Source organism: Solea senegalensis, linkage group LG1, assembly GCF_019176455.1.
Source record: "Solea senegalensis isolate Sse05_10M linkage group LG1, IFAPA_SoseM_1, whole genome shotgun sequence".
NCBI classification, from domain to species: domain Eukaryota; kingdom Metazoa; phylum Chordata; class Actinopteri; order Pleuronectiformes; family Soleidae; genus Solea; species Solea senegalensis.
Genome location: NC_058021.1, coordinates 22,060,263 through 22,088,233, shown reverse-complemented (window position 1 = coordinate 22,088,233; position 27,971 = coordinate 22,060,263). Strand labels below are relative to the sequence as shown.

Here is a 27,971-nt window from a genome sequence, read left to right as displayed (position 1 = left end):
ATTAAAATGTATTATATTTTATAATCAACTTCTCTCTTTCTTTTCAAGATTGACAGGTGAGTTTTTTTTTATCGTCACATTGTCACTGAAACCTCAGTGTGAGCAGTGGCCAGCAGGGGGCGCACTGAGGCAGAGAACCAACATCCAACGACAATCCAACAGATTAATTTATTATTTATATAATATTCTATTTATTTATAAACTTTATTCACAAAATTAATCAAAACAATTTTACAACACTTTTAATTTCAATGACATAAAAACATTGAGTTTATGCAGCAAACATAATTCGATCAAATAAATTTGTTTCCCCTGAAGACAGTGAACGCAGCACACGCACAGTGTGTTTAATCCTCAGGTGGATCATTGTGAATGATACGTACGTGCGTGTGTGTGTGTGTGCGCGCGCAGGCGGAGGATTTCAGCAGAGCCGCACAGCAGATACGCGCCGCTAGGAGCGCAAGAAGAACCGCAACAGACGAGGAAGAAGAAGAAGAGAGAAAAGAAAAAAACATTACAGCAGCAGATACTTGGAGCTGCGAGGAGATCAGTACCAGGACCAGAACCAGGACCAGGACCAGAACCAGAGGAGCAGCGTCGGCCCCGGGTAAGAAACATCGCGCCCGTTAAATCCTCCATGTTTTTTTTCTCCTTTTTCTCCACATAATGTTTGTGCGTGTTTTTTTTTCATCCCTTTTGTCTTTTTATTCTTCATGTGTTCATGAGCTCGTGCAGCCGGAGCGCGCACGCGAGCTGCGCGTGCCAGGAAATAAAATAAAATAGTAAAGGATGCGAGAAAGAAAGAATTCCGAGCTCAGTGTAATAAGAATAAATGAGAATAAGAATAATCATCATCATCATTATCATCGTCGTCGTCGGGTTTTTTCTCCAGCAGATAGAAGTGAAGGAGCGGTAGAGAGGGGCGTGTACGGGGCGCGCGCGCACACACACACACACACACGTCTTTTTTTCACTTTCATGTCAAAAAAACCCGCGTGGGTGCTTCCTCTGTTTATTTATTATCAATTAATGACGTTTTTATTGTTCTTGCGTCGAGATTGTCATTTTTTCCGGAATTGCCATGGCAACGCACAGATCGTTTACTAATGTGCGTCCAGAGCGAGAGATGCTCTTTGTCTGTGAGGAGGGGTCTCTCTCACATACACGCGCGTGTATTCATGATTGTGATGAATTATTAATGCATATTCCCGCGTTATGTCGTTGATGATGAAGGAGGAAGATGATGGAGATTTTTTTTTTTTACAGAACGAGCGCGCTTGTGTGCAAGTGTTGAGGAAGATGTGTACACACGCGCACACACTTCGCGGAGTCAGACTTTATTAATGCTTCCTCCGTCGGTTTAATTGCACGGTCCTTTGTTTGCAGCAGCGCGCATGCGCACTGAGTGTAGGGTGTGGATGAGAGAGATGCCACGGCGCCTGTCAATAAGATTAAGATGAAGAGGAAGAGGAGGGTGTTTAAATTATTCTGATATATGAGAGAAAAAAGAGAGAGAATTAAAGATTTATAGAATTAACATGAGTGTGTGTGCGTGTGTGTAATCGTCACATCTCACTTCATTAATGTGATACTGTCACATTGATTAATAATCAGCTGTGAGTGAATTGATTAGTTAATCTGATTTAATTAATCAGATTATTTCACACACAAGTGTGTGTGTGTGGTAGAATGAGTCATCTGACGGCTGCACAGACACAACCTACAGGACAGCGACAACATGGCTGCCTGTAGACACAGGAGCAAAAACAAGATTTAGCCTCTTCATAAAAAACTAACCTGATAAAATCTACATCAGTTAAGTTACTACGATGTCTACGTCACATGTTCACGTCTTTATCTCACTGTAAGACAGACTTTTCCAACAGGAAACTGAAGTTTGTAAACCACTCACTCTCCCACACCAAAGTCCATAGAGAAAATCAGTGATTTCATCATAGCACACAGGAGTTGTTGATCCACTGCTGCCTCCATCACTAAGTTCAAATGTCTTAGTTTGTAAAATTCGTCTTTTAAAATCCTTCATACAGATTTACGTTAGAGACACAAAGTGACCCCATGAGGCAGCAGAGGACCAGCAGCTCCTGTGTCCCCGCCAGCTAAAATCACTGATTTTGTCTATGGGGTTTGGTGTGGGAGAGTGAGTGGTTCACTTTACTTTTCACTTTTTTTGTATATATATACATTCTCAACATTAACTTCATAAAACTGGAGACCATTATGGCTACATAGTTGAAATAAATAAACATACTCAGTGCAAACAGCCAAAATCTGGAAATATAAAATGAGGTCACCCTGTGACGCTGCTGACACCGACACCGAGGCTCATTTCATCACCATGGACAGCGCTGTGAAATCCCGGCGCACAACAAACCAAACACACATTGAGAAATAAATTCATGAGCATCCTCAAACTACAATACAATTTCAAATGCACAAGCTGGTAATACAAAGACTATTTTTTAAGATACAATGAAGTGCGGTGCACCCGGCCCCTCTGGGATCCCACCTCGGCCGACGCGTGTCGACCCTCACGTTCGCCGCATGGCACAGTCCACCGGCGGCCGGGGAGAGTACCCGTGAGGGGATCCTTCCAGACCTTCTCTGTTTTTTGTATGTATACGTGTTATTTTTCCTTTTCCGTAATAGGAGTGTCAGAGCCACTCAATACACTGTAATGCAGTGCATAATGTAATGAAACGTCAAACGGATGAAGTACTTAGCACTTTTCAAACCACACTTAAGCTATGGTTATTGTCCCCAGCACTTTTATAAGCAAAATGACGGCGTTGATGTGGCTTACAACATAGGCCTACCTTACATGTAAGTGAAATCCATTCGTCTGTCTTTCCTTGTGAAGTGGGCGATGGCAGCGTAGTAAAGCTTGTCCTTTGACTTGAGCTCCAAAAGAAGTCCTTTCTCTATGGACATCAGTACCAAAGCTCCGGGGCGATCCTGAAAGAAAGCCCCACGGGGCAGGTCAGACATAGGGGTGGTCAGCGCCGCGCAGGTGAGGGGATACAGCTGCGGCATGCGCTCAGTCAGCTCGTTAAGTGTCAGAAAGTGCAGCAGGTCTGATGGGCTCCTTGCCTCAAAGTTTTACTGTCAGTTCAATCTTGAGCCTGGGGAAGTCAAAGTGCAGCCCGTAATTTTCACTGTGCAGCTTCCAGTACGCTGTGCGCACGTCTCCAACTAATAAGAATTCTCGGTCTTGAAATGCCTTTCCACTTTCATAACCGTTTCTTTTAATTCCAGTTCTGGAGTTGGACTTCCAATTTTTATTATTTGAAGTTTTTCTGTCAAAGGCCGCCTTGACAAAGGTGGTGCTAACAAGCTAGCCACAAGTCCTAGCAAGAGAAGTCCTAACCAACGAATAAGCCAGCTAACCAGGCCTAATAGAGACGAACGATTCTGATTGGATATCATGTTTCAGGACAGTAACCCTTTCATTGCTGATTGGAACTTGACAGTAAACTTAATTTTAGAACAAAGATGAGAGATTTATTTATTAAATGTATTGTATTAAATTAAATTAAATAGATTTTTTAAATATATATATATATTATTTAATACTCTATTTTATCTACTATGATCTACTATTTTCTGGTCCAGAATTAAGGTTGAGCCTTAGAAGGTCCTGAAGGTTCCCCACTGATTTGAACAGATTTGTTTTTCTTAAGCAGGAAGTGAATGGCGCTGGTTAAAGAATAACTTCCTCTGCTGAGGTTGTTTATTTTCTCAGCGACCTCAGGTTTGTTGACTGTGGGATGACGTGATTATGTCACCTTTTGATCACACGACTGTGACAGAACGACAATTGCGATATCGTCAGTTATTAACTTCTGGAATGTTCTGATTCAATAAAAGGGCACAGGGCACATCATGTGTGCACTTCTTACCCCCACCACCTGAGGGCAGTGTCTTCCGATTAAGGGCTGTCAATCTTAACAACAAACTAAGACATCAGCAGTCACTTTTTTCATATCTTTTTTCGCAGAAAATTATTTGTAAACATTTATTATTTATTTAAACGTTTATTTTATCCGTAAAAATAGAATGAGGAACCACAGAGGAAGTGACCACTGACTTATTATTTTATATTGTTGTCCTTGTGTGTGTGTCATCAGTGGGTCCACTCTGCTGTGGGATAGTGTTTGTGTGAGTGTGTGCGTGTCTCCCCCACCCTCTGCTATTTTGAGGGTTATCTGAAGTTCAGAGATGTTTTTTGTCCTGACTCCTTGTCTGGTGTCTGCTCTCCAATTTGGATCCCGTGGCATCTAACCGGGGGAGTCGTACAATTGTCGCAGTGAAACTTGTTTCTAATAATCTGGAGCTCAGTTTAATCTGTGGCGATGTATCGTTAGCCTTAAATCCACAATTCATATATCTGCTTGAAACATGGAATAAGAATATTACAAAAAAACTAACATAACATATATGCTTATTTTATGCATATATGTTATGTTAGTTTTTTTGTAATATTCTTATTCCTTGTATATATGCATATGTTTACACTTACTTTATGCATATATGTTATTTTAGTTTCTTTGTAATATTTATATTTTTCTTATGTATATTTATACTTTTTTTTTTACAAAAGCATCTCTTTTCTACTTTATGCTGGTGTTTTTGAGTGGACAGCAATGTAAGAATTTCATTGTACAGGGAAACGTGTTTCTTTACTGTGCATATGACAATAAACACTTTGAATTTAATTGAATTGAATTGGAGGGGAGGGGGAGGGGAAAGTCAAACCCTAAAAATCTGTTTGACTTCAAAATGTACATCGTAGAAGTACATCAGATTGTCTAATGTAATAACCACATGGTCTAGCAGAGGGTGCTGTGAGTGTAGACCTCAGATCCACTACCGGGGCGACGACATCGAACCACAAATGCGACACAACAGACAACGATGGAGGACGTCCAGCAGGACAGACTGTAGACATTTGCCTCAATTTGACCATTGGACTCATGGGTAGAGTCGGTTTAGCTCCACCCTGGACCGTACCATCTTACTCTGGTACCCCAAAGGAAGAAAGAACTTGTCTGTATTGGGTGGGTAAACAGGCTCCACCCACAACAATCAGCTGATTGGTGCGACCGAAAAACGACGGGTGTAAATATCCCACGGAAGTCTGACTTTGTCTTGTTGGCTCCATTGTGGTCTGTTGTGTTGCATTCACTGTCGTTGCCCCGGTACAACGTCACGCGGCTAGTCCACAACACTACGCCTGCCAACTCAAAGGTTCTGTTCTTGAAACGCAAGCCTGAACCAGAACCATTTCGAACTGTACAGAAGCAAACCGAAGTGTTCTCTTGTGGAGTACAAACAAAGTCCCTTCTTCCAAAGACACTAAATCCAAACATTGTGAAGGAGGACGACCATTGAAAACTCAAGCTTGTCTGCGATGGGATTGAAGAAATAAAACATTTCCAGCTAATTTCACATTCCAGTTGCACTCGGAACTGGGAAAACACAGTGTAAGACACTTCAGTAGTTACACTGTGGGCGACTGGACTTGCTTGAGTTGAGTTACATTTCACCTTTATTATGAGACGAGGTTCACACCAGCAACTGGAAACTGGGAGCGGTGTACGACTCTGCATCGTTCAACTTAACAACTCCATAACGACCGGACCTGCGGGATCAGCCTCAGATGTTGAAGACCTGGTTCTTCCCACTTGTTGGTCAGAACTGAAGAAGCCTCATGGATAAAGGTTCAATTCAATTCAATTCCATTTTATTTGTATAGCGCCAAATCATAACATACATTATCTCAAGGCACTGTACATAGATAACATCAAAGAGAGCAGAGAACCCCAACAGTTCACACAATGAGCAAGCACTAGGCATCAGTGGAGAGAAAAAACTCCCTCTTAACAGGAAGAAATCTCTGACAGAACCAGGCTCAGAGATGTGCGGTCATCTGCCTCGACCGGTTGGGGTGAAAGGAAAAATGGGGGACAGTGGAGAGGTGGGGGACAGAAAATGGGGGGAGAGAAAGGACAAGAGGGAGATGAGGGAGAGACAGAAGAGAGAGAGGGAGACCAGCAGCAGATACACAACAACTGTATCAGGTTACAAGTTTATACAGTTACTGATATCGACTTTTTAATTACAAAATAATAATAATGGTGATGATGAGCGTAGCCTCGGAAACTGGATCTTGATCCTGCAACCTGCATGATGAGAATACAGAGAGAGAGAGAGAGAGGGAAGGAAGGAAAGACACAAACTAGGGAGAGAAAGAGACAAGGTTAATGACATATAAAAAGTCATAATCAAATGCTGAGTGTGAGAGAGTGAATGTGCGTGTACCACAGGAAAATCCCCCAGCAGTTTAGTTCTATAGCAGCATAACTAAGAGATGGTTTAGGTTTCCCTGAACCAGCTCTAACTATAAGCTTTATCAAAAAGGAAAGTTTTAAGTTTAACTTTAAATACAGAGAGAGTGTCCGCCTCCCGAACTATCATTGGAAGCTGGTTCCACAGGAGAGGAGCCTGGTAGCTAAAGGCTCTGCCTCCCATTCTACTCTTACAGACTCTGGGAACCACAAGTAAACCTGTATTTTGTGACCTAAGTGGTCTATTAGGATGATAGGGTAAGACTAGGTCTTTCAGGTATGAAGGGGCCTGACCATTAAGTGCTTTGTACGTGAGGAGGAGGATTTTAAATTTAATTCTAAACTGTATGGGGAGCCAGTGTAGAGAAGCTAACACTGGAGTTATATGGTCTCTCTTTCTAGTTCCTGTCAGAACTCGTGCTGCAGCATTTTGAATTAACTGGAGGATTCTAACAGACTTGTTAGAACATCCTGCTAATAAGGAGTTACAGTAATCTAAAAGCATGAACTAGTTTTTCAGCATCCTGTAAAGACAGAATGTTTCTAATTTTCATAATGTTCCGCAGGTTGAAGGCTGTTCTGGAAATTAGTTTTATGTGTGAATCAAAAGACATTTCCTGGTCAAAAGTAACTCCAAGGTTCCTCACAGTGGAACTGGAAGCCAGGGTGATGTCATCTAAAGTGACAATGTGATCAGAAAGTTTTTCTCTGAGGTGTTTAGGGCCGAGTATAATGACCTCAGTTTTTTCTGAGTTTAAAAGTAGAAAGTTACAGGTCATCCAGGACTTAATGTCTCTGAGACATTCCTGGAGTTGAACAACCTGATTTATTTCATCCGGCCTCATCGATAAATATAGCTGTGTGTCATCTGCATAACAATGAAAGTGTATATTATGCTTTCTAATAATGTTCCCTAGAGGAAGCATATATAAGGGAACATTATTAGAAAGCATAACATACACTTTCATTGTGAAACATATTCAACTCAACTCAAGCAAGTCCTAAAGAAGACCATGACCTGGATGACTGAGAACCTTCACCAACAGTGGAAGACGCCGATTATGCGCAGCCCAACGTCGCACCGGTGCAACGGCAACCAATGAAGACGTCAAACGCAACACAACAGACCACAATGGAGGACTTCCAGGTCGGTTTGTCTCTGCAAGACAAAGTCAAACTTTGTGTGAGAGTAAACTGCGGGCGGAAGGCAGTGATGTTATTTCTCTCTGTGGTGGGTGGAGACCGTACCGTCCATTTTTCCTCTGGTAACCCAAGGGAAGGGTGTCAAAGAACGGTCATGGTAAACAACCGACAGCTGTTAAAACGTTGCAACGTTGTTTGTTTACCAGAAGTTTCTCCCAAAGTTTCTCGCAAAGTTTCTCCCAAAGTCAGAGAGAAACTACACTCCGCTGTCTCCCCGAGGTCGTCAGGTGGAGACACGGAAATCTTTGCAAACGGTGCAGGACACTGAAAAAAAGACTTGACTGATTGACACCAGTCAAGTCGGACAAAGCCGATAAAAAATATTCAGCCTTTTTAAACAAATTCAGTCACAAAATGGAGGGTTTGTCTGGACGTGATGTGGTACAGATCACAGAGGCCGTCCTCTCAGTGGACACATGGTCCTCCAGCAAGCTGCAGATAAGCAGTAATTAGACATGTCCTGTGAACTCATCTGCTGTGTTTCTTGTGAAGCTCTGCTTAAATTCACATCAGCGATGAAATTTTCACGTTATTATTAGTGCCTCAGACACTTGATCACTGCACTTCTATGTGCCTTGTTTCGCCTGCTCTGGATTTTCAGGTATTCTGTTGTTCTCCGTGTTTGCTTTTCACCAGCAGATAAGGGAACGTGTTTAAATACTTAATTACTTTATCATTTACTCTGTAAACACTGAATTCATTTTAAACTGTCTGTTTGTATTTTCCAGTTGTTTAGCTTTAAGCTTCACTCTCGGTGAAAACATGGAAAACTCTAAAAAAGACTAAAAACCCCATAGAGAAAATCAAATTTTAGGTCATGGGGACACAGGAGCTGCTGGTCTACTGCTGCCTCGTGTGGTCATTTTGTGTCACTGACGTAAATCTAAGCAAAGGATTTCAAACCCTGAAGTGACAAAAAAGACATTTGAACAACTCCTGTGTGTTGTGATGTTAAAATCACTGATTTTCTATATGGACTTTGGTGTGGGAGAGTCAGTGGTGTGTGTTCATTCAACGGTACTAATTTCTTAAAGTCCTAGAATAAATTGTGCCAAATTAGAGTTTGGCACAATTTGTGTTTTGTGTTTGTGTTTGTGGGTAAATATTTTATAACTGAGTCTCATTAATAAATCAAAGTCTCTGCAGAAAGAAAAATGTGGAAGTGATAGTCAGTGATCATCAGTCACAGAGTGTGAACCATCAAAGTCACTTTGAGTTTTTAAAGCTGCACTAAGTGATATTTGTTTATGAGTCAACTGACGAGCTAATTAACTAGCCAAGACTGATTAAGTAACTATGCAACTTACTGACTAATTAATTAGCTAACTAACCACTTGGATAACTGACTAATTATCTACCTAGCAAAGACTAATTAACTAGCCAATCAGCTGACTAACTAACTAGTTAACTAGACAGTTGGCCAGTTAGCTAATTTATTTGCTTACTGGCTGAGTAACTAATTAACTAGGTAACTAGTCAAAAACTTGCTAATAAGCTAGCAAAAGGAAGCTACATTTTTATATAAAGCTCCGCCCCAAAACACTCAAAGTTTTTGGATCTTTACTTGTGACGTCTGTTTTGTCATGTTTGTCATATAGGTCTCACTAACATGAATTTTGTTTTTCTTTGTTGTTTTGTTATTTATGTTTGTTTTGTTATTTATGTTTTTAGCGTTACGTGTTTTTAGCGTTAAATGTTTTTAGTGTTACATGCTTTTAGGGTTAAATGTTTTTAGCGTTATATGTTTTTAACATTACGTGTTTTAAGCGTTATATGTTTTTAGAGCTACATGTCTTTCTGTAAAAAAAAAAAAAAACCTCTATGTCACCATTTCTTAGTTTATGTACAGAAATATCATGGTTATTTATATGAACTGTGCAGATGTGGAGATCACGTGATCGTCTCAGGAGAGAAGGATGTTAGCGAGCAGAAATACAAAAGCTACAGAATCCACAGAGGAGGACGTTTGACTTCAGTGTTTTTAAATTTCCTCTGCATCTAAAAATGTGTTTACACTGATTATTGTTTCATCTCTGCAGAGCACACACACACACACGGTCAATCAGTAACGATCAATAACCATTTCAGTGCCTCTGGTTTTCTAAAGCTCTGTCAATTTGAGTATTTATCCACTAAACTGCAGTGTGTGTGTGTGTGTGTGTGTGTGTGCATGTGTCACACTGGGGCTGCTTTTAAAACTGTTTGTACATCAAGAAAGAAAATCAAATTATAATCCACATAAAATCTTAGTTTTTCATCTTAGTTCAGATTGTCCCTCAGATGCTGTGTCATGGTTCAGATTGCTGAGCTGCTGGTCTACTGCTGCCTCGTGTGGTCACTTTGTGTCACTGAGGTAAATCTGAACAAATAATTTTACAAAATAAGACATATGAACTTAGTGATGTAGGCAGCAGTGGATCAGCAACTCCTGTGTGCTGTGATGTTAAAATCACTGATTTTCTCTATGGGGTTTGGTGTGGGAGAGTGGTTTACACACTTCAGTTTCCTGTTGGAAAAGTCTTGTCCAACAGTGAGATAAAGACGTGAACGTGTGTCAAAGAGTTTTAAATAATGTTTTCTTTGAAGGAGCTTTTATGAAAAGCATGAGAATGTTTTTTTTATTTGAATAAAAATAGCTTTTCCTTTGGGGAGGAGCCATTTTTAAAAATTCCTGCTCCATGTTGTTGACGTCCATCCCTCAGAGAGCAGCGTCTCCTGCTGAGACACGAGGTGGAGTTGAGCGAGGATTCACTGCGGCTGCAGGTTTAACCTTTAACATTCCTCAGTCTTAGACGACACAGGAACGCGCCACACTGCCCTCCACGCCACTCCAGGGCCGGGATCTCCCGACCATCTGCCCGAGCAGAGGAACAAGACAGGCACGGGATTAGAACGTGATTCACAAAAATGTGGCCATTTACATTTACGTTTACACAGAGAACAAGACAATACTTTACACTCTTATCAGAGCGAGGGGGGAAAGAATTCAGTCTGAACAAAACTAATCGATTCACAGTTAAGAAACATAATAGGAAGACAAGACCTCATTTCTGTTCAGACAAGAATTTTTAACCGATTTTTAACTAAAGACATGCAAACCTGTGTTAAACTCTACAACAAACAAAAGCAAGTAAACAACAGAAAAACAACTAAAAGACAAAAAAGCCATATTGTGACAATTTTGGAATTCTAACGTGAGGTTGTTATCAGTTTCAGAGCTGAAAACGATTTCTGAATATGTTTTATTAAACCACTATCTGTTGAGATTTTAACCCTCAGGCATAAGTTTACTTTACTCCACTCTTAAGTCATTAAGGACAAAAATGGCCACTGACTTTAGAGTATGACAAATGTTTTCCAGTGTTCTATTGACACCAAACAACCACAAAAAGACACAAAACAACCACAACAAGACACCATACAACCACAAAAAGACACCAAAGAACTGTGAAAAGACACCAAACAACCACAACAAGACACCAAACAACCACAACAAGACACAAACATCCAAAAGACACCAAACAACTGTGAAAAGACAACCAAAGAACCAAACAAAAGACAGCAAACAACTGACACCAAACAACCACAAATAGACACCAAACAACTGTGAAAGGACACCAAAGAACCACAAAAGACACCAAACAACCACAAAAGACACCAAACAACCGTGAAAAAGACACCAAACAACTGTGAAAAGACACCAAACAACTCTGAAAAGACACCAAACAACCACAAGACACCAACAACTGTGAAAAGACACCAAACAACCACAAAAAGACACCAAACAACCACGAGACACCACTTTACTCCACTCTTAAGTCATTAAGGACAAAAATGGCCACTGACTTTAGAGTAACTTAAGAGTATGACAAATGTTTTCCAGTGTTCTATTGACACCAAACAACTGTGAAAAGACACCAAACAACTGTGAAAAGACACCAAACAACCAAGAAAAGCAAAAAGACACCAAACAACCGTGAAAAGACACCAAACAACTGTGAAGACAGCAAACAACTGTGAAAAGACACCAAACAACCACAAATAGACACCCAAACAACTGTGAAAGGACACCAAACAACTGTGAAAAGACACCAAACAACTGTGAAAAGACACAGAACAACTGTGAAGACAGCAAACAACTATGAAAAGACACCAAACAACCACAAATAGACACCAAACAACCACAAATAGACACCAAACAACCAATTTAAAAAGACACCAAACAACCACAAAAGACACCAAAGAACTGTGAAAAGACACCAACAACCACAACAAGACACCAAACAAATAAAAGACACCAAACAACTGTGAAAAGACACCCAAACAACTGAAAAGGTACCAAACAAATCAAAAAGACACCAAACAACCGTGAAAAGACACCAAACTGTGAAGACAGCAAACAACTGTGAAAAGACACCAAACAACCACAAATAGACACCAAACAACTGAAAGGACACCAAACAACCGAAAAGACACCAAACAAACGCGGAAAAGACACCAAACAACTGTGAAGACAGCAAACAACTGTGAAAAGACACCAAACAACCACAAATAGACACCAAACAACCACAAATTGACACCAAACAACCACAAATAGACACCAACCACAAAAGACACCAAACTACTGAAAAGACACAAACAACCACAAAAGACACCAAACAAACATAAAGACACCAACCACACAAGACACCAAAACAACCAACAAAAGACACCAAACAACAGTGAAAAGACACCAAACAACCACAAAAAGACACCAAACAACCATGAGACACCACTTTACTCCACTCTTAAGTCATTAAGGACAAAAAGGGCCACTGACTTTAGAGTAACTTAAGAGTATGACAAATGTTTTCCAGTGTTCTATTGACACCAAACAACCGTGAAAAGACACAAAACAACCACAACAAGACACCAAACAACCGTGAAAAGACACCAAACAACCACAACAAGACACCAAACAACCGCAAAAGACACCAAACAACTGTGAAAAGACACCAAACAACCGTGAAAAGACACCAAACAACTGTGAAGACAGCAAACAACTGTGAAAAGACACCAAACAACCACAAATAGACACCAAACAACTGTGAAAGGACACCAAACAACCACAAAAGACACCAAACAACCACAAAAGACACCAAACAACCATGAAAAGACACCCAACAACTGTAAAAGACACCAAACAACCACAAATAGACACCAAACAACCACAAATAGAACCACAAAAAAGACACCAAACAACCACAAATAGACACCAACCACAAAAAGACACCAAACTACTGTGAAAAGACACAAAACAACCACAAAAAGACACCAAACAACCACATAAAGACACCAACCACAAAAAGACCCCAAACAACTGTGAAAAGACACAAAACAACCACAAAAAGACAACAAACAACCACAAAAATACACCAAACTGTGAAAAGACATTGAAATACAACAAAAAGACACAAAACAAACATTTTGGAATTCTAATTCAGTGAGGTTGCTCCGAGTTTCCAAGTTGGAAATTCTGATTTCGTTCAACCGTCGGGCATTACTTTAATTTACTACACTCTGAAGTCATTAAGGACAAAAATGTCCACTGACTTAAGAGTAACTTAAGAGTACGGTAAATGTTTTCTGTTGATCTATTAGAAAAATTTGAATTCCAAAATTTCTCAAGAGACACTAACAAAGAAAAAAATGTCCATAAGGATGCAAGAGGGTCAAACAAACATCTTAGAGAGAGAAGACAGTGGATCCATGGCCTGAAACAGAGAGAGAAAATATCTAATTTTCAATGTGCTAAAGAAAAACTAAAATTAGTATCTACAGAGGGACGGACAGAGGACTGAAATTACACACTGAGGACAGAGGACAGTGCAGGTCAAGAAGACGGGACCAGAGATGATAATGATGATGGCAGAGAGAAGAGAGTGGGCAACGAGACCGGGGACGTGATGGATGAGACAGAGACTGAGAACTCGGCCATAAAAAAAGTATTTTGTTCAGATTTACCTCAGTGACACAAAGTGACCACACAAGGCAGCAGTAGACCAGCAGCTCCTGTGTCCCCGCCAGCTAAAATCACTGATTTTGGTGTGGGAGAGTGAGTGGTTTACAAACTTCAGTTTCCTGTTAGAAAAGCCTGTCTAACAGTGAGATAAAGATGTGAACATGTATAAAAACGATTTATTTTTGTATAGACACCAGAGAATATTAAGTCTTCACAGCTCTACATGAAGGAAGATGACCCAAAATGGCTACCTTTCTCTTGGGTTGATCCCAGTCATTGTTCACACATACAGTAGATATAAGAAAATGACCACTCCTTCAGTTTGATTTTGGATTTGATTATTATATATCAATTCAAAATGTATTTTTTGGTTTATCTTTGGGGGTGAAAAGTGACTGTGACACCGTTGAAATGAAGTGGGTACTCGGAGTTCATCTGTACTCCAAGCCTTTTGTGTGCGACGTGTGCGCAGCATTTTGTCCAGGTTGTCTCTGTCCTGCTTCAGCTCTTCAAACAGAGACGACAGAAACGTTTTCAGCGATGCGGCAAGTGCATCGCTGAAAACAAACCATTGTCCGCTCAGATGATTGTGACTCATTGTCCAAAGCGACAGTCAGGCGACACGCGGCTCCTCCATTGTTGTCAGTGTAAAGCTGCGGCAGGAGCGGCAGGAAGCCCGGACACACACAGATTTGACGTAATAATAGAGTAATTCATTCAACGACGACAAAGCGATTAACAATCTGAGTGGATTCAAAGCCGCTAACTGATGGGGAAAAGAATCAGTGAGTAGCTGAGTGTCTGTGGAGAGAAAAGTCAGCAGGGGGCGACTGATACTCACGGTCGATAACTATTTATCAGTTGTACGTGATTTTGGTAGAAGTTGAAGTCACTTTTTTATAATATTACTTAAGTAAAAGTCTTTAAGTTTATGACATTTACTGTACTTAAGTATCAAAAGTATCTGAACTCGTTCAATGGGACTGAACCCTGTTATACTTAAATTGCCTGCTTAACTGTAATCTGTAATCAGATCTGGATGAAACTGGTTGAGTGTATGATTCTGTGTACATACAACTAATTTTGTTTTGACAGCGATATTTTAGTTTTGTTTAACATTTTTGCCCATTGTAAGAGAATGGGATCTTTAGAATAGAATAGAATAGAAATACTTTATTCATCCCAGAGGGGAAAAACATAGCAGCAATACAATAAAAAAAAATCTTACCCAAATTGAATGGTAACATATTTGGGTGCTCACCTACCTGTAAGCTACCTACAAAATGTAGGATAAGATTTATGCCAAATTGTATTTTCCCGCCACATTACTGCCCTCTACTGGACTGGAGTTAATTCTGGTTGTTTTTCAGCTATAGCCTCATTTTCATGATGAACACATTGATGCTGAATCAGTTTAGACTTTCTCTGTTGTCTGAATGGTTTGAATAGCTTGTTTCCTGTATAACAAGGGTCGATGTTAAATCTAGACGGTGGAATTTGAAATCTTTTTCCTTGTGAGCAGAATCATGAAGTCATTTTTCAGATTTTAAACAACAGCTCGTATGGTTGGTGAGTGTTTGTGATTTGTAGGAGTTCTGAAGTCTTGTTCCCCAGTGAGTCGACAGATGGACGTGCACGTGTGTGTGTAATCATAGTGCTATTTTTCAAGCCCATATATTCAGTTTTTAATTTAAAGACAAATGATCTTTGCTCTGTTTTAATCGTCATGACGACGATGATTTTTACACCAGTAAAAATCCTGAGGTCCAACCGTGGCTTTAAAAATGCCAATAAAATCACAATAGTTTGAAACATGAAGAAACTAAAAGTGAGGGAAAAAAACATCAGATTTCTGCAAACATGTATAAACCCATGGTTTAGTGGTACGGAAGTTTCCTCCAGTGGAAACACTGTTCTACTGCATTTATACCAGGGAATGTGATCAGAAAATAAAATGAATAATAATAAATTAAATAATATAAAATATTTTCTACTACTATTTTAATCATTAATCAATCATTTGATCATCGACTGATCCCATTTTTGTTATTATTATTATTATTATTGTTGGTAGTAGTAGTAGTAGTAGTAGCAGCAGTAGTATTTTTTGAATATTTTCATTGTAAATTTCTTGGAATAATTCAATTTGATGATGATTTTATTCACTGTGATCAATCAGCTTTTTCATCTCCTGAAATGTTTAGTATTTTGTTGGCTGTTAAAAGTCAACAAAATACGTCGACCTCGAGCACACAACCTCTCGTCACTCAATGCCAACCAAGCAATGATTGGGACAACAAATGCAGAGCGACGTAAAGCGCGTTGTCGTAGTTTTCTAGCAGCGATGGCGTCTGATGACTTTTGCCCAAATCAAAAGTCAACTGGTATTCAAGTGGCTGCCCTTTTGGATGTTTACAAAACTGCTAGATGTCACTTCTCTGTCATCATTGTGTTAAGCCCCGCCTCTAACGTATGGCTTGTTTGTAGGAGATTCTGTATTTGAAACTTTGTCCTTGACAGATATTCAAACTTCACAAACTTCACATACTTTTCTCTGCGATTCATCCATTGTCTTATCATCGTATTTTCGTAGAACGTCTCGTGCGTTTTTTCTTCCTGTGATACTAAATATGTATTTATTTCCATCTTTGTTTTCAGAAGCCAGAAATCCAAAATGGGAGGCAAGCTGAGCAAAAAGAAGAAGGGGTACAACGTAAATGACGACAAGGACAAAGACAAGGATGTTCAAGCTGAGGGGGCGTCCGCCGAGGAGAGCGAAGCCCCAAAAGACAACAAGGACGAGAGCCAGGCAGCAAGTGATGCTAAGGAGGTAGCAAACGACACAGCGGCCAAGGAGGCACCAGTTGGAGACGCCACCACGGCTAAAGACGAGGACAAGAATGCAGCTCCCACCACGAAGGAGCCTGAGAATTCTGCCACCAACCCCGAGCTGAAAACGGAGGTGCCAAAGAGCACTGAGCCCGCCAAGACTGAGGAGAAGGCAGCTGCCCCCGCCCCAGCCAAAGAGCCGGCTCCTGCCACCAAGGAGCCCGAGGCCAAGTCTGCAGCACCTGCCCCGGCTCCTGACAACAAGGATGAGGCCAACGCCAAAAAGACTGAGGCCCCCACGGCACCAGCAGCCAAAGCCGAGGCCGCCTCTCCTGACCCCAAGCATACAGAAGCAGCGGCACCAGCACCGGCAAAGGAGGTCGCAACTGCCGCCGCACCTAGATCAACACCAGCCGTCGAACCTCCAGCCAAGGAGGTGAACGCCACAGAAGCACCAAGCAAGGATCATACCGTAGCAGTTCAAGATTAATGGACAGCTTCTTTTCAGAAATAAGAAAATAAAAAAGTACCTTACACGATGAAGATTTAAAAACCAACGTGAGAAAGAAATTAGCTAACCCTCCCATATTTCGATGATAATAACAATAATAGTAGTAATTTGAACGATGATGATTTGTTGGATGAGGACTGGACTGGAGCGACCATCTGGAGACGTTTCCCACCGCTGCAGATGATTATTGCTATTATTATTGTTATTGTTTGATTCTATTTTTTTCTGCTGTAGTATTTGAACTTTGATACGAGTCCATGTCGGCTTCACCATTTCACTTCCATCATCCCTCCCTCCATCATACAGTCCAGAGGTTTCACCCGGCTCCCTCCTGGGACCCTCAGATGTTCTTTTGCAGCCGCTGATCTGCGGACGTCGTAAAAAAATCAGAATTTTGTCGAGAAGGAAAAAGGGGAAGGTTGGTTAGAAAAACCACTTCACCAGCTGGACTTGTCCACACCTCAGCTCTCCTTGTCCTCCTCTCCAGGTACCTGTAGATTCCTGTTGTTGAGTTGGGCTTGTGTTGGTTTACATTACTTTAAGCCCTAGACTTTTTTTCTGTGTTTTAATTAAATTAATGAGTCCTTTCTAGAATTAGGGGCAGTGGGCAGCACCCAGGGAATAATGGAGGTTAGGTTCCTTGCTCATGGGTACCCCAGCCCCCTTTTTGACTTAGTGGGGACTCGGGTCCAAACCGGCAACCCTCTGGTTACAAGCCAAGATCTCTTTCTTCTTGGCCACGGGCTGCCATTCCCCCTCCTCATACCCACTTCTCCTGAATTTCCAGCTGTTTGCGAGGACTGAGAGCATCCAGGCTTTCTAAGACATTTTGCCAGTTTTAAAACGAGAAGCTTTACACAAAAACGTTGGTAGACACGGATATAAAATTGTAGTAGGATTTTTTCTCAGCAGATTTTGTACTGAAACCCTGTGTGGTTTTTTTTAAAACATTTGTAATATAAAACCTGCAAAGCCTTGTCCAAAGCACGTCTGCAATGTTCTTAGAAAGATCCTGAAGGCGGCGTCACATTTTTAAAAACACATCCACTGCTGACCCGCGTGAAACCCACTCTACTGAGCCGTTGTAGCCAAGAATTTGTACCGACTTTCCCAGAAAATGAAGATGGTGACGTTTATCCGATAAGAACAGGAGACTGAAGCTTTTCTCCTGAAGAGAGTTGAGCCGTTACGCACTTAAGTTAACATGGAAATGCTTTTCCTGCTCATTTACTCCACAAACAACAGTATTTATTTCAAATGCAAACTTTTAAAGTTTGTCGCAATCGTAGCAGGAACAATGGCACAGAGGTCCAAGGGGCCGACTGTGGTCTGTGTTTCTGTGGCAACCATACGCCCCGGCTATGTAAATTATGGGATGGAAATGCCTTGCACGTGAAAGGGAGCCTCTGGTTTTCATACCTCATTCATTTTTCTTTGACGTATCTGGAATATGTGCATAACATATGTAGCAGTGGAAGATAAAGTACTGGAAGGAATGGAATGGAAGGAATTGCTTTTACGTACATTTTTCTTTTTAACTTTACGCAAACCCGACAGTAATATTTTCGATCATGAGCCAGGAAAATAGTTTATTCCAGTTGTTCTCAGAAATCGTAACTGCCAAGCAACAATAGGAACTTTGATTTAGAGTGCCCCCTGTTTATTTAATCGTAAACTAGTGAAATGCTAGTTAGCAAACCTAGCTACGAGATCGTAGCCAAACGGATTGACACATACGGTGTTTATTCAATGGCACAGATTAGCTCACTAATTACACTTTAACTCATGTGTAACGCCTTTTCCCACTCCAGAGTTACAATTTTTGAAAAAAACTGGAATGGACTTCGCTAGCTTAGCAATTAGCTAGCATAGCACTTGGCTAGCTTTGAAAACAACAAAATATATAAGCTAAATAACGTGTCCTGTCACTGAGGGGACGTAGCCGTCCCAGACGTGAACATTGTTTTTTAGCACCTTTTTCTTTTTTTGTATCGTACATGCGTGCTGCCCCTATTGGTGCCTACACTGTTGTTGCACACAAAACGACTCATATAGTGTTTAGCCAGTTAGCAAACCTAGGTCTAACAAGATTTGTATTCAACTTGCGAAGTTGAAACTCGACGGAACTGAACTCAGGTGTAACATTGTTCTCGCTCCCCTGATTAATGGTGAAAACCACAGAAACTGGAATGCACTTAGCTAGCTAGCTAGATTTCATTAGCTGAAGTGTAGCGTTCAGGTGCTTGTGTAAAATAGCGTGTCCTTGCGCTGAATGAGACGCAGCAAACATGAACAGAGGATCTGTTTTTATTTATCAAAGCGTCTTGTCGACGCTAACTAAACTAACTTGACCGAATCGCCAAAAAGTGAACGTCCAAAATGGTGGACGTCCTGTTGGGTTTGGATCATGGTCATAATGGATTTTTTTTTCTTCATCCCAGCCTTCTACGCATGTGTACAGATTTTCGTGCATGTACGATGAACCTGCTGCTCTAGCCAAATTTTTCTTGGGGGCGACACAGTTATTTGCCCCTCCCACATTCAATTTTTGATACACATTCACTGAACTTCTGTCAGATGTAAATTTTCACCATGTGGTCTCTGATGCGGTCGCAAAAAAAGTGAGTTTTGGGGCACGGTAGAAATATGAATAATAACTTAAAAAATCTAAACACCTGAGCCAGAAAAAAAAGGTTAAATGCAGTAAAAGTTACAAAGAATACAGAATAGTTTCATCAACGTACTTTTAATCACCTCCACTTTTGCATATATGAAACTGTGCTCATGTGTACATTTCCTCATCCTTTGAGTTTCAGTCATGTGACACGCGGCACTTTTCTTTCCTTGCAACACTTTTTTTCAAACCGTAGCAGAAACAAACAAACAAACGAGTGGAGGAAGAGTTTTTTTAACATTCCCTGCCTGTTTCTCCTCTCTATGACTGAACTCATTTAAACTCATTTGCATGTCTGTGATCAGGTGAATCTGTCGTCCTGTTTTTTTTTTTTTTTGGTCAAGTGGGAAAAAAAGCAAACAAACAAAGAAAAAAATTCTCAATCTGTATCCATGGCAACTAGGATGGATTGATCTGTTCATCCTATCATGTCTCACTGCCACACGTTCATTCAAAAGTGACAAAAATAAACAAACGTGAAAATTGATGCATTGAAAATTCTCTGTACTCTGTAAAAATAAACGGTGCAACAGTAATAAAATTTAAGAAATTGACTGAAACAGGATTTTGTGCGACGTGATTTATTTTTTCCTGAGACAAAAAAGGGGACAGTTCAGGTTTTTTGATTTCCAGCACAACTTGATTTTACTCTCCATCAGTGATAGAACCTGGTGTATTTTTACTTCCCGCTCTGACGAGGTTCAGCTGAGCTGATACTAAAGTGTGGCATCAACAGACTGAAGGTCACTGATTGTTCAGAGACTGTTGTCACTGAAGAGTCAAAGACACAAGGATCAAAGCCAACAATGTCCAACTGTAGATCAAAGTTAAAAAGACTTAAACATCCTGGTTATAATTCCAAAATCTACTTAAAGTTCCAAAATCTACATATAATTCCAAATTTCCCAGCAGACCACAGTGCATGATTCCTCTCTCTCGTGGTGCTGTCATGTGAGGAGCTGGATTGAAAGTGTGTGTGCGTGCGTGCGTGCGTGTGTGTGTGTGGGAGGATCAGACAGCGAGAAGGAGAGGGAAGTTCAAACAGATCCTCCTGTCATTATCCAAACTCTCCTTCCTGTGTGGAGAAAGAAGAAGAAGATGAAGAAGAGGAAGATGAACCTTTGTCAGGATGATGTGTGGAGATGTTTGTCACCAGACGTGGTTCAGCCTCAGGAGACACACACACGAAGATCTAATATAACATAAATCAATGATTAAAAAACACCAAGGCTGCAGCTAATTATTATTCATCCTGAGCCTTTTTGTGACAGGAAACTGAAGTTTGTGAACCACTCACTCTCCCACACCAAAGTCCACAGAGAAAATCAGTGATTTTAGCTCACCACAGCGCCCCCTGCTGCTGAGAGGAGGTCCAACACACAAGACATGAGTCCAGGAAGAACCTGAGGTGCTGGCACACACGGTGTGGTTTAGGACATTTCCTCCATGGCCACGATTGGCTGTGGAGGCGTCCACATTGCAGACTCTTTGCCTAGCAACAGGCACAAGTGCAGAGCAACCACACACACACACACACACCAACAAACACATGCAAATTCCATGTGGGGGAGCAGCATGTGGAAACACAGAGAGGGAGGGACATGGGATGGCATATGTACATGAATGCACAAACACATAATCACAGAGCAGAGGGTGAACTCACACACACATACAGTAATTGCATCTTCTATCTGTAACCCTTTCATAACCAGACCAAACATGGGCAGCTGGAGGGAAATTAAACGCACAACACACAACGCTGCTCCTGTCTTTACCCGTAATTCTGTGTCACACACACACACACACATACACACACAGTCTAAAAATGTCGTTCAGATTTATAAACAGTCACATTGAACTCCATCCCACACCAAACCTCATAGAGAAAATCAGTGATATTAGCTCGCAGGGACACAGGAGCTGCTGATCTACTGCTGCCTCATGTGGTCACTTTGTGTCACTACAATATATTGGAATGAAGAATTTTAAAAGCAAAGGTGACAAAATAAGACTTTTGAACTTAGTGATGGAGGCAGCAGTGGATAAACAACTCCTGTGTGTGATGTTAAAATCACTGATTTTCTCTATGGACTTGGTGTGTGAGTGGTTTACAAACTTCAGTTTCCTGAGTCTGTCCGTCTCACAGTGAGATAAAGAACTTGTTCTTAAAGATATCATAGACTTAAACAGACAACATTTTAACAGAATAATGAGCTGTGAAACAATGAATCGTGTCTCAACTTTGAACAAAATTTTTTAACTATTTTGTTTTTAAAATGTGCAGAAGAGGCATGAGCATAGTGACTGTGGCAGTGGGGTATGGTTAGAGTGGCGACTGCTGGAGGAGAGGAGGAGTGGCCTAGCCAGCAGATCAGACAGCTGGACAGAATCAGGTAATCAGTCAGCTATATAAGCACACTTGTAACCTGGTTCTGGTCTCTTGCAGTAGGCTGGGTCCGGAAGGAGGAAGCAGGAGTGAGAGAGAGTGAGAGAGAGAGCAACTACGACAGCATTTATTTTTGTATGTTTGGTGGACTTTTTCTGTTGGACCAAAATTAAAGATTATTTTCCACCACCATACCGACTTTTTCCTTTCTCTGGACGAGCTGTGAGTGGGGAAGCTCACATCTGGCTCCTGAACAGGGACACCATTGAAGGACAGACGCCACTGTCACTGGCACTTCAGCACCTCACTGCGATGCAGGAGAGCACCACCACACTTCAGCAGCAGCAGTCCCAGGTCCTTGCAGACATCGCGGCGGCCCAGCAGGATGACCGTGCTCTCCTGTGGGAGCTGCTGCAGCGCCCGGCCACCCAGGGCTGTAGGGCCTCCGCCTGTCGCCCTACAACGTATGACCGCGGAGGATAATCCGGAGGCGTTCCTGGACATCTTCGAGGGCATGGCGGAGGCGTGTGGGTGGCCCGAGGAGGAGAGGGCAGTCCAACTGCTTCCCCTGCTTACTGGGGTGGCGCAGCTGGCCACGCACAGCCTGCCAGCAGCTTCTCTGTCACAACTTCGCCCAGCTGAAGAGAGCCATCTTGGACCGGCTACGAAGGCAGAGTATGCAGGTAGAACAGAAGGCAGAGTACTTGGTGTGTCATCTGGAAGGAAAGTAGATAAGGAGACTTGGTGGTGAAATGGGGAAGTGCAGGAGTATATAAAGAAAAAGAAGTGAGCAAAGAAAAAGTGGGACACTGAGGAGACTGAAGAGAGCAGACAGGAGTACAGGGAGATGCAGCACAAGGTAAAGGTAGAGGTGGCAAAGGTCAAACAAAGGGCGTATGATGACTTGTATGCTCGTTTGGAAATCAAGGGAGAGAATGATTTATACAGGTTGGCAAAACAGAGAGAAAGAGATGGGGAAGATGTCCAGCAGGTTCGGGTGATTAAGGATAGAGAGGGACATGTGTTGACAGGTGCCACAGAAGTAATGGGAAGATGGAAAGAGTACTTTGAAGAGCTAATGAATGAGGAAAATGAAAGAGAGCAAAGGGTAGAAGAGGTGACTACTGTGAACCATGAAGTAGCAGAGATTAGTAAAGCTGAAGTTAGGAGAGGAGGCAGTAGAGTTTCTGGTTAGACTATTCAACAGGATCTAAGAGAGTGAGGGGATGCCTGAGGAATGGAGAAGAAGTGTGATGGTGCCCATTTTTAAGAATAAGGGAGATGTTCAGAATTGCAGTAACTATAGAGGAATAAAGTTGATGAGCCATACAATGAAGAGAGTAGTGGAAACTAGACTGAGAGCAGAAGTCAGCATTTGTGAGCAACAGTATGGTTTCATTCTTAGAAAGAGTACTACAGATGCAGTATTTGCTTTAAGAATGCTGGTAGAGAAATACAGAGGTCAGAGGGAACTGCGTTGTGCCTTTGTAGATCTGGAAAAAGCCTATGACAGGGTGCCGAGAGAGGAACTATGGTACTGTATGAGGAAGTCTGGAGTGGCAGAGAAGTATGTTACAATAGTGCAGGACATGTATGCCAACTGTGAGACAGCGGTGAGGTGTGCTGTAGGTTTGACAGAGAAGTTCAAGGTGGAGGTCGGACTACATCAGGGTTTGGCTCTGAGTCACTTCTTGTTTGCGGTGGTGATGGACAGACTGACAGATGAGGTTAGACAGGAATCTCCATGGACTATGATGTTTGCAGATGACATTGTGATCTGTGGTGAGAGCAGAGACCAGGTAGAGGAAAAGCTCGGTGGAGATATGCTCTAGAAAGGAGAGGAATGAAGGTTAGTCGCAGCAAGACAGAATATATGTGTGTGAATGAGAGGAACCCAGGTGGAACCATGAGGTGATGATCTCCACTACAGGGAGTGGAGATAAAGAAGGTGGAGGATTTTAAGTATTTAGGGTCAACAGTCCAGAGCAGTGGAGATTGTGGAAAAGAGGTGAAGAAACGTGTTCAAGCTGGTTGGAATGGGTGGAGAAAAGTGTCAGGGATAATGTGTGATAAAAGAGTATCAGCCAGAATGAAAGGAAAGATATACAAGACAGTGGTGAAACCAGCGATGCTGTATGGTCTAGCGACAGTGGCACTGAGGAAAAGACAGGAAGCAGAGCTGGAGGTAGCAGAGATGAAGATGTTGAGGTTCTCTTTGGGAGTGACGAAGATGGATAGGATCAGGAATGAGTCAATCAGAGGAACAGCACATGTTAGATGTTTTGGATATAAGGTCAGAGGGGCCAGAATGAGATGGTTTGGTCATGTACAGAGATAGTGAGTAGTTGGAACTGCCAGGCAGGAGGTCCAGAGGAAGACCAAAGAGAAGGTTTATGGATGTAGTGAAAGAGGACATGAAGTTAGTTGGTGTGAGAGAGAGATGGATACAGAGAACAGGGTGAGATGGAGGAGGTTGATTCGCTGTGGCGACCCCTGAAGGGAGCAGCCAAAAGGAAAAGAAGAAGTTTCTAAAATGTGCAGATGAAGCGTAAGTGGAAAGTCAAAACTAAATTTCATCCTCTCATTCGTCTGCTCTCACTCTCCCTCTCTCCATACTCAGAAATACCACCCCTTGTTGCTAAGCAACCAACACACCCATGAAAATATGATGAACAAACACAAGATGCTGTAACCGCTGAGTCTCCTGCAACGAGGCCAAGCTGAAAATAACTCTGAACACATCACACTTCTATGTATAACCTTGATTTTCAATAATAATTTTGTGTTTTTTATAAAGGTTAATATATCTGTATATTAAAAACACACAGGACAATTACATCAAGTATTTGACACAGTATTTATTTAGTAAACCAGCAGAAAATAAAAATGAACATTATCATTTTTTTAGTTTAATCAGAAAAAAATAAAACATTAAATGTGACAGTTTGACAAAATGAGAAGAAAACCTCATCCCTGTGACCACTAGGGGGCTCCATGACAGAACAGGCTCAATATTACAGTATTTGAAGTCAAAGATAAAGAGGAACAAACTGATTTACATTTTCCCTCAGTTTAAGTCAATATTAACACATTTATGCAAGTCATTTTTATTTTTACTTAAATTGTTTCTCTGTAATTGAACTTTTTTTGCATATTATTTTGTTAACTCTTGGAACAGATTGACAATAGATTAAAGCCCCCCCCCAAACATGTCTCCAGGAGATGTCAAAGGACCCTTCCACAGTGTCTGATTGACAGGCGATCACAGAAATGAGACCAGAGAGGTTTTTTTTTTTTTTTAAAGTCCTGCTCGTGAAACTTGAGTGGACAGAAGTGAGCTCTGTCTCCAGGTAAATGAAGCGCGACTCCAGCGTGGAGCGGCTGCGTGAACGTGGTGTGGATTCTGTGGAGCAGAGTCATGGTGTCACAGACTCCATAGAAGGACAGGAGACCTGCTCTGTGGTCCAGGTAAACTCCTACTCTAGAGGACCAACCGCGAGACACTTCCATTTTGACGCAACGGTGAATAAAGGTACAGCCGTGGTGGAAACAAACCAGAGCCCACGAGTTGTCGTTGTTGCCAAAGTCACATTGTTCCGATCTCCCTGCTCGGCCAATGTTCTTGTACGTCAATGCAACGTTCACTCCGATCAACCCGTCCCACTCCATCTCCCAGTAACAACGTCCGGTCAGACTTTCTCTGCTCATGACCTGCCTCACATCGGTGAATCTGTCTGCATGACCAGGATAAGAATGATCTCTCTCCATGAACTTGACTTTTCTGTTTCCCTCAGATAAGGACAGACATCGGTGAGCAGTGTTTGGATCCAGTGTGATTTCCTGTGAATATCTGAGGAATTCAGCTCTGGTCTTTGGTTCTGGTTGTGGCAGTAAATCATCCACTCGTGTCTCTATCCATGAGATGTTTGCCCACGTATCAGTCAGGACGTCCTGTAGTTGACCTCTGCCCTTTGCCACAGCGGCGATCATGTCGTCAAAGTATCTCTGAGGTTGGACATTGATGGTGGACGAGTGTGCAGATGGACTGAGAGCTGACAGTGAGCGGTAGTTGAGGAGAAAGTGGGCGTGATTGTGTGTAAGCGAGAGCTGCTTCAGTTTAGGATCTCCTCTCTTCAGCTCAGTGATCCGACTCACTTCAGTTTCTCGCTTGGATCTGATATTCTGTTTCACATCAGAGCTTCTCCTCTGCAGCAGTTGGATCATCTCAGTGAAGATCCTCTCACAGTCCTCTTCTGCTTTATCAGCAGAGATATTGAGAGCCACCAACTCCTGATGCATCACCTTCTCATCTTCTTCTCGGTCCTGGAGTCTCTGCTGAAGACTCAGCTCCAGCTCTCTCTGCCTCAGCGTTCTTTCGGCTGCAGCTGAGACTGCGTCGTGGTCTTTATGTTCCTCCACAGAGCAGAGATAACAGATACACTGCTGATCAGTGCGGCAGAACATCTTCATCACCTCGTCATGAAGAGGGCAGATGTACTCCTGGAGGTTCTTGGAGGGCTCCACCAGCTTGTGTTTCTTAAATGGAGGTGACTGATGATGAGGCTGGAGATGTTCCTCACAGTAAGAGGCCAAACAAACCAAACAGGACTTCAGAGCTTTGTATTTCCTGCCAGTGCAGACATCACAGGCCACATCTTCAGCTCCAGCATAGCAGTGATCAGCAGGAGCAGTGTGAACTTCAGTCTTCTTCAGCTCCTCCACTAAATCTGCTAACATGGTGTTTTTCATTAGTTCAGGTCTCGGCATGAAGGTCTTTCTACACTGAGGACAGCTGTAGATCGTCATCCCATCCCAGTAGGTCTTAATACAGTCCAGACAGAAGTTGTGTCCACAGGGAGTCGTCACTGGTCTCTTCAGAAGCTCCAGACAGATTGGACAAAAGAAGTTCTCGTGCTGCAGCTGAACTCTCTGTGAGAGAGCCTGAAAAACAACCACAGTGAACAGAAAGCGTTAGAACAATGTCAGCGTCAGATACTCTTCACTGAAAGTAATCAATAACACAAACCTCATCTGAGTTTCTCTCTCTGTCTCTTGTTGTGCTTCTTTGTCCAGTCTCCTGGACTCGACCGCTACGTACTTTTCCTCTGCTCTTCTTTGGAAACCGGCGCATTCTTTCACCTGCAGGTAGAGAAAGAAATCATCATTATTGTCCTTTCTGCTTTTCATGCATTCAAAGGCCACAATAATTCCCTTATAAACTTCAGAGAAGCTTTGAAGAATATACTTATAATCGTTATGATGCTGCTGGGTTTGTTTAATTCACATTCTATTACAGAGTTGAAATACAATTTGACCAGTTTTGTTTTACTCTTACTCATAAAACTTGTTATAATTGACAGAAACACAGTGTAGAGCAGTGCAGGGATTTTATTTCCTTTGAAGAAGTGACTTTGAGTTCCTCTGTTGTTGTGGGAATGAGACATGTATCTAAGAGCCACTGTCTGATGAACGAATAACATGTTCATCTCTTGAAATTAGTAAAGAAACAAAAAAAATGTATTTATTTGGGGGTGAAGTGACTCTATATAAAGTTTCCCTGTGCCCCAGCCTCGACCCGCCCTGGGTAGCAATGACTCAACAGGTAAAAATAAAAACAATACTTTAATTGTACACGCATTATAAATCTACGTAAGGGTATAAGGGCCACATTTACATGCGGCCCTAATACGCTTCCGTACATGTTCCCGCAGCCATGTTTGCCCCCGCCCGCCCCCTGTCTCGCGCGCACACAAGCTCAATAAAATAATGCGTCAGCTTTTGCTGACATATACAAAAAACTTACAAACAAACCGTGGTTAGCACTCGTGTCCCTTTTTTTGTCTCTGTGTTGACGTGAGAACCGTGAACCGCTGTGAGGAGACCACTACACGGCGGCGACGACGAGGTCGTTTCCCCGGTGAAGGCAGCCGAGTCTCTCCGTCCTACTGCAGCTGGAGCTCAGGCGATGCGGACGTGACAGAGGGCAGCAGCAGCAGCTAACC

General features: G+C 41.9%; 2 protein-coding genes across 2 annotated transcripts; one reads left to right on the top strand and one right to left on the bottom strand.

The window, feature by feature from the left end:
* The first annotated feature begins 411 nt into the window (after nucleotides 1–411).
* Nucleotides 412–20,143, top strand: basp1 (brain abundant, membrane attached signal protein 1). Its single transcript, XM_044037742.1, has 2 exons — nucleotides 412–607; nucleotides 16,228–20,143. Exon 2 carries the CDS (start codon nucleotides 16,244–16,246, stop codon nucleotides 16,886–16,888), a length of 645 nt encoding a protein of 214 aa, XP_043893677.1. The 5' UTR covers nucleotides 412–607; nucleotides 16,228–16,243; the 3' UTR covers nucleotides 16,889–20,143.
* A 2,111-nt stretch (nucleotides 20,144–22,254) lies between these two features.
* On the bottom strand, nucleotides 22,255–27,684 carry LOC122769079 (tripartite motif-containing protein 16-like). The gene is made up of 4 exons (XM_044025394.1): nucleotides 27,669–27,684; nucleotides 26,996–27,108; nucleotides 25,299–26,910; nucleotides 22,255–22,685 (listed from the first exon to the last, which is right to left on the bottom strand). The coding sequence occupies exons 1-4, from the start codon at nucleotides 27,682–27,684 to the stop codon at nucleotides 22,255–22,257; spliced, it is 2,172 nt and encodes a 723-aa protein (XP_043881329.1).
* Between the last annotated feature and the right edge of the window lie 287 nt (nucleotides 27,685–27,971).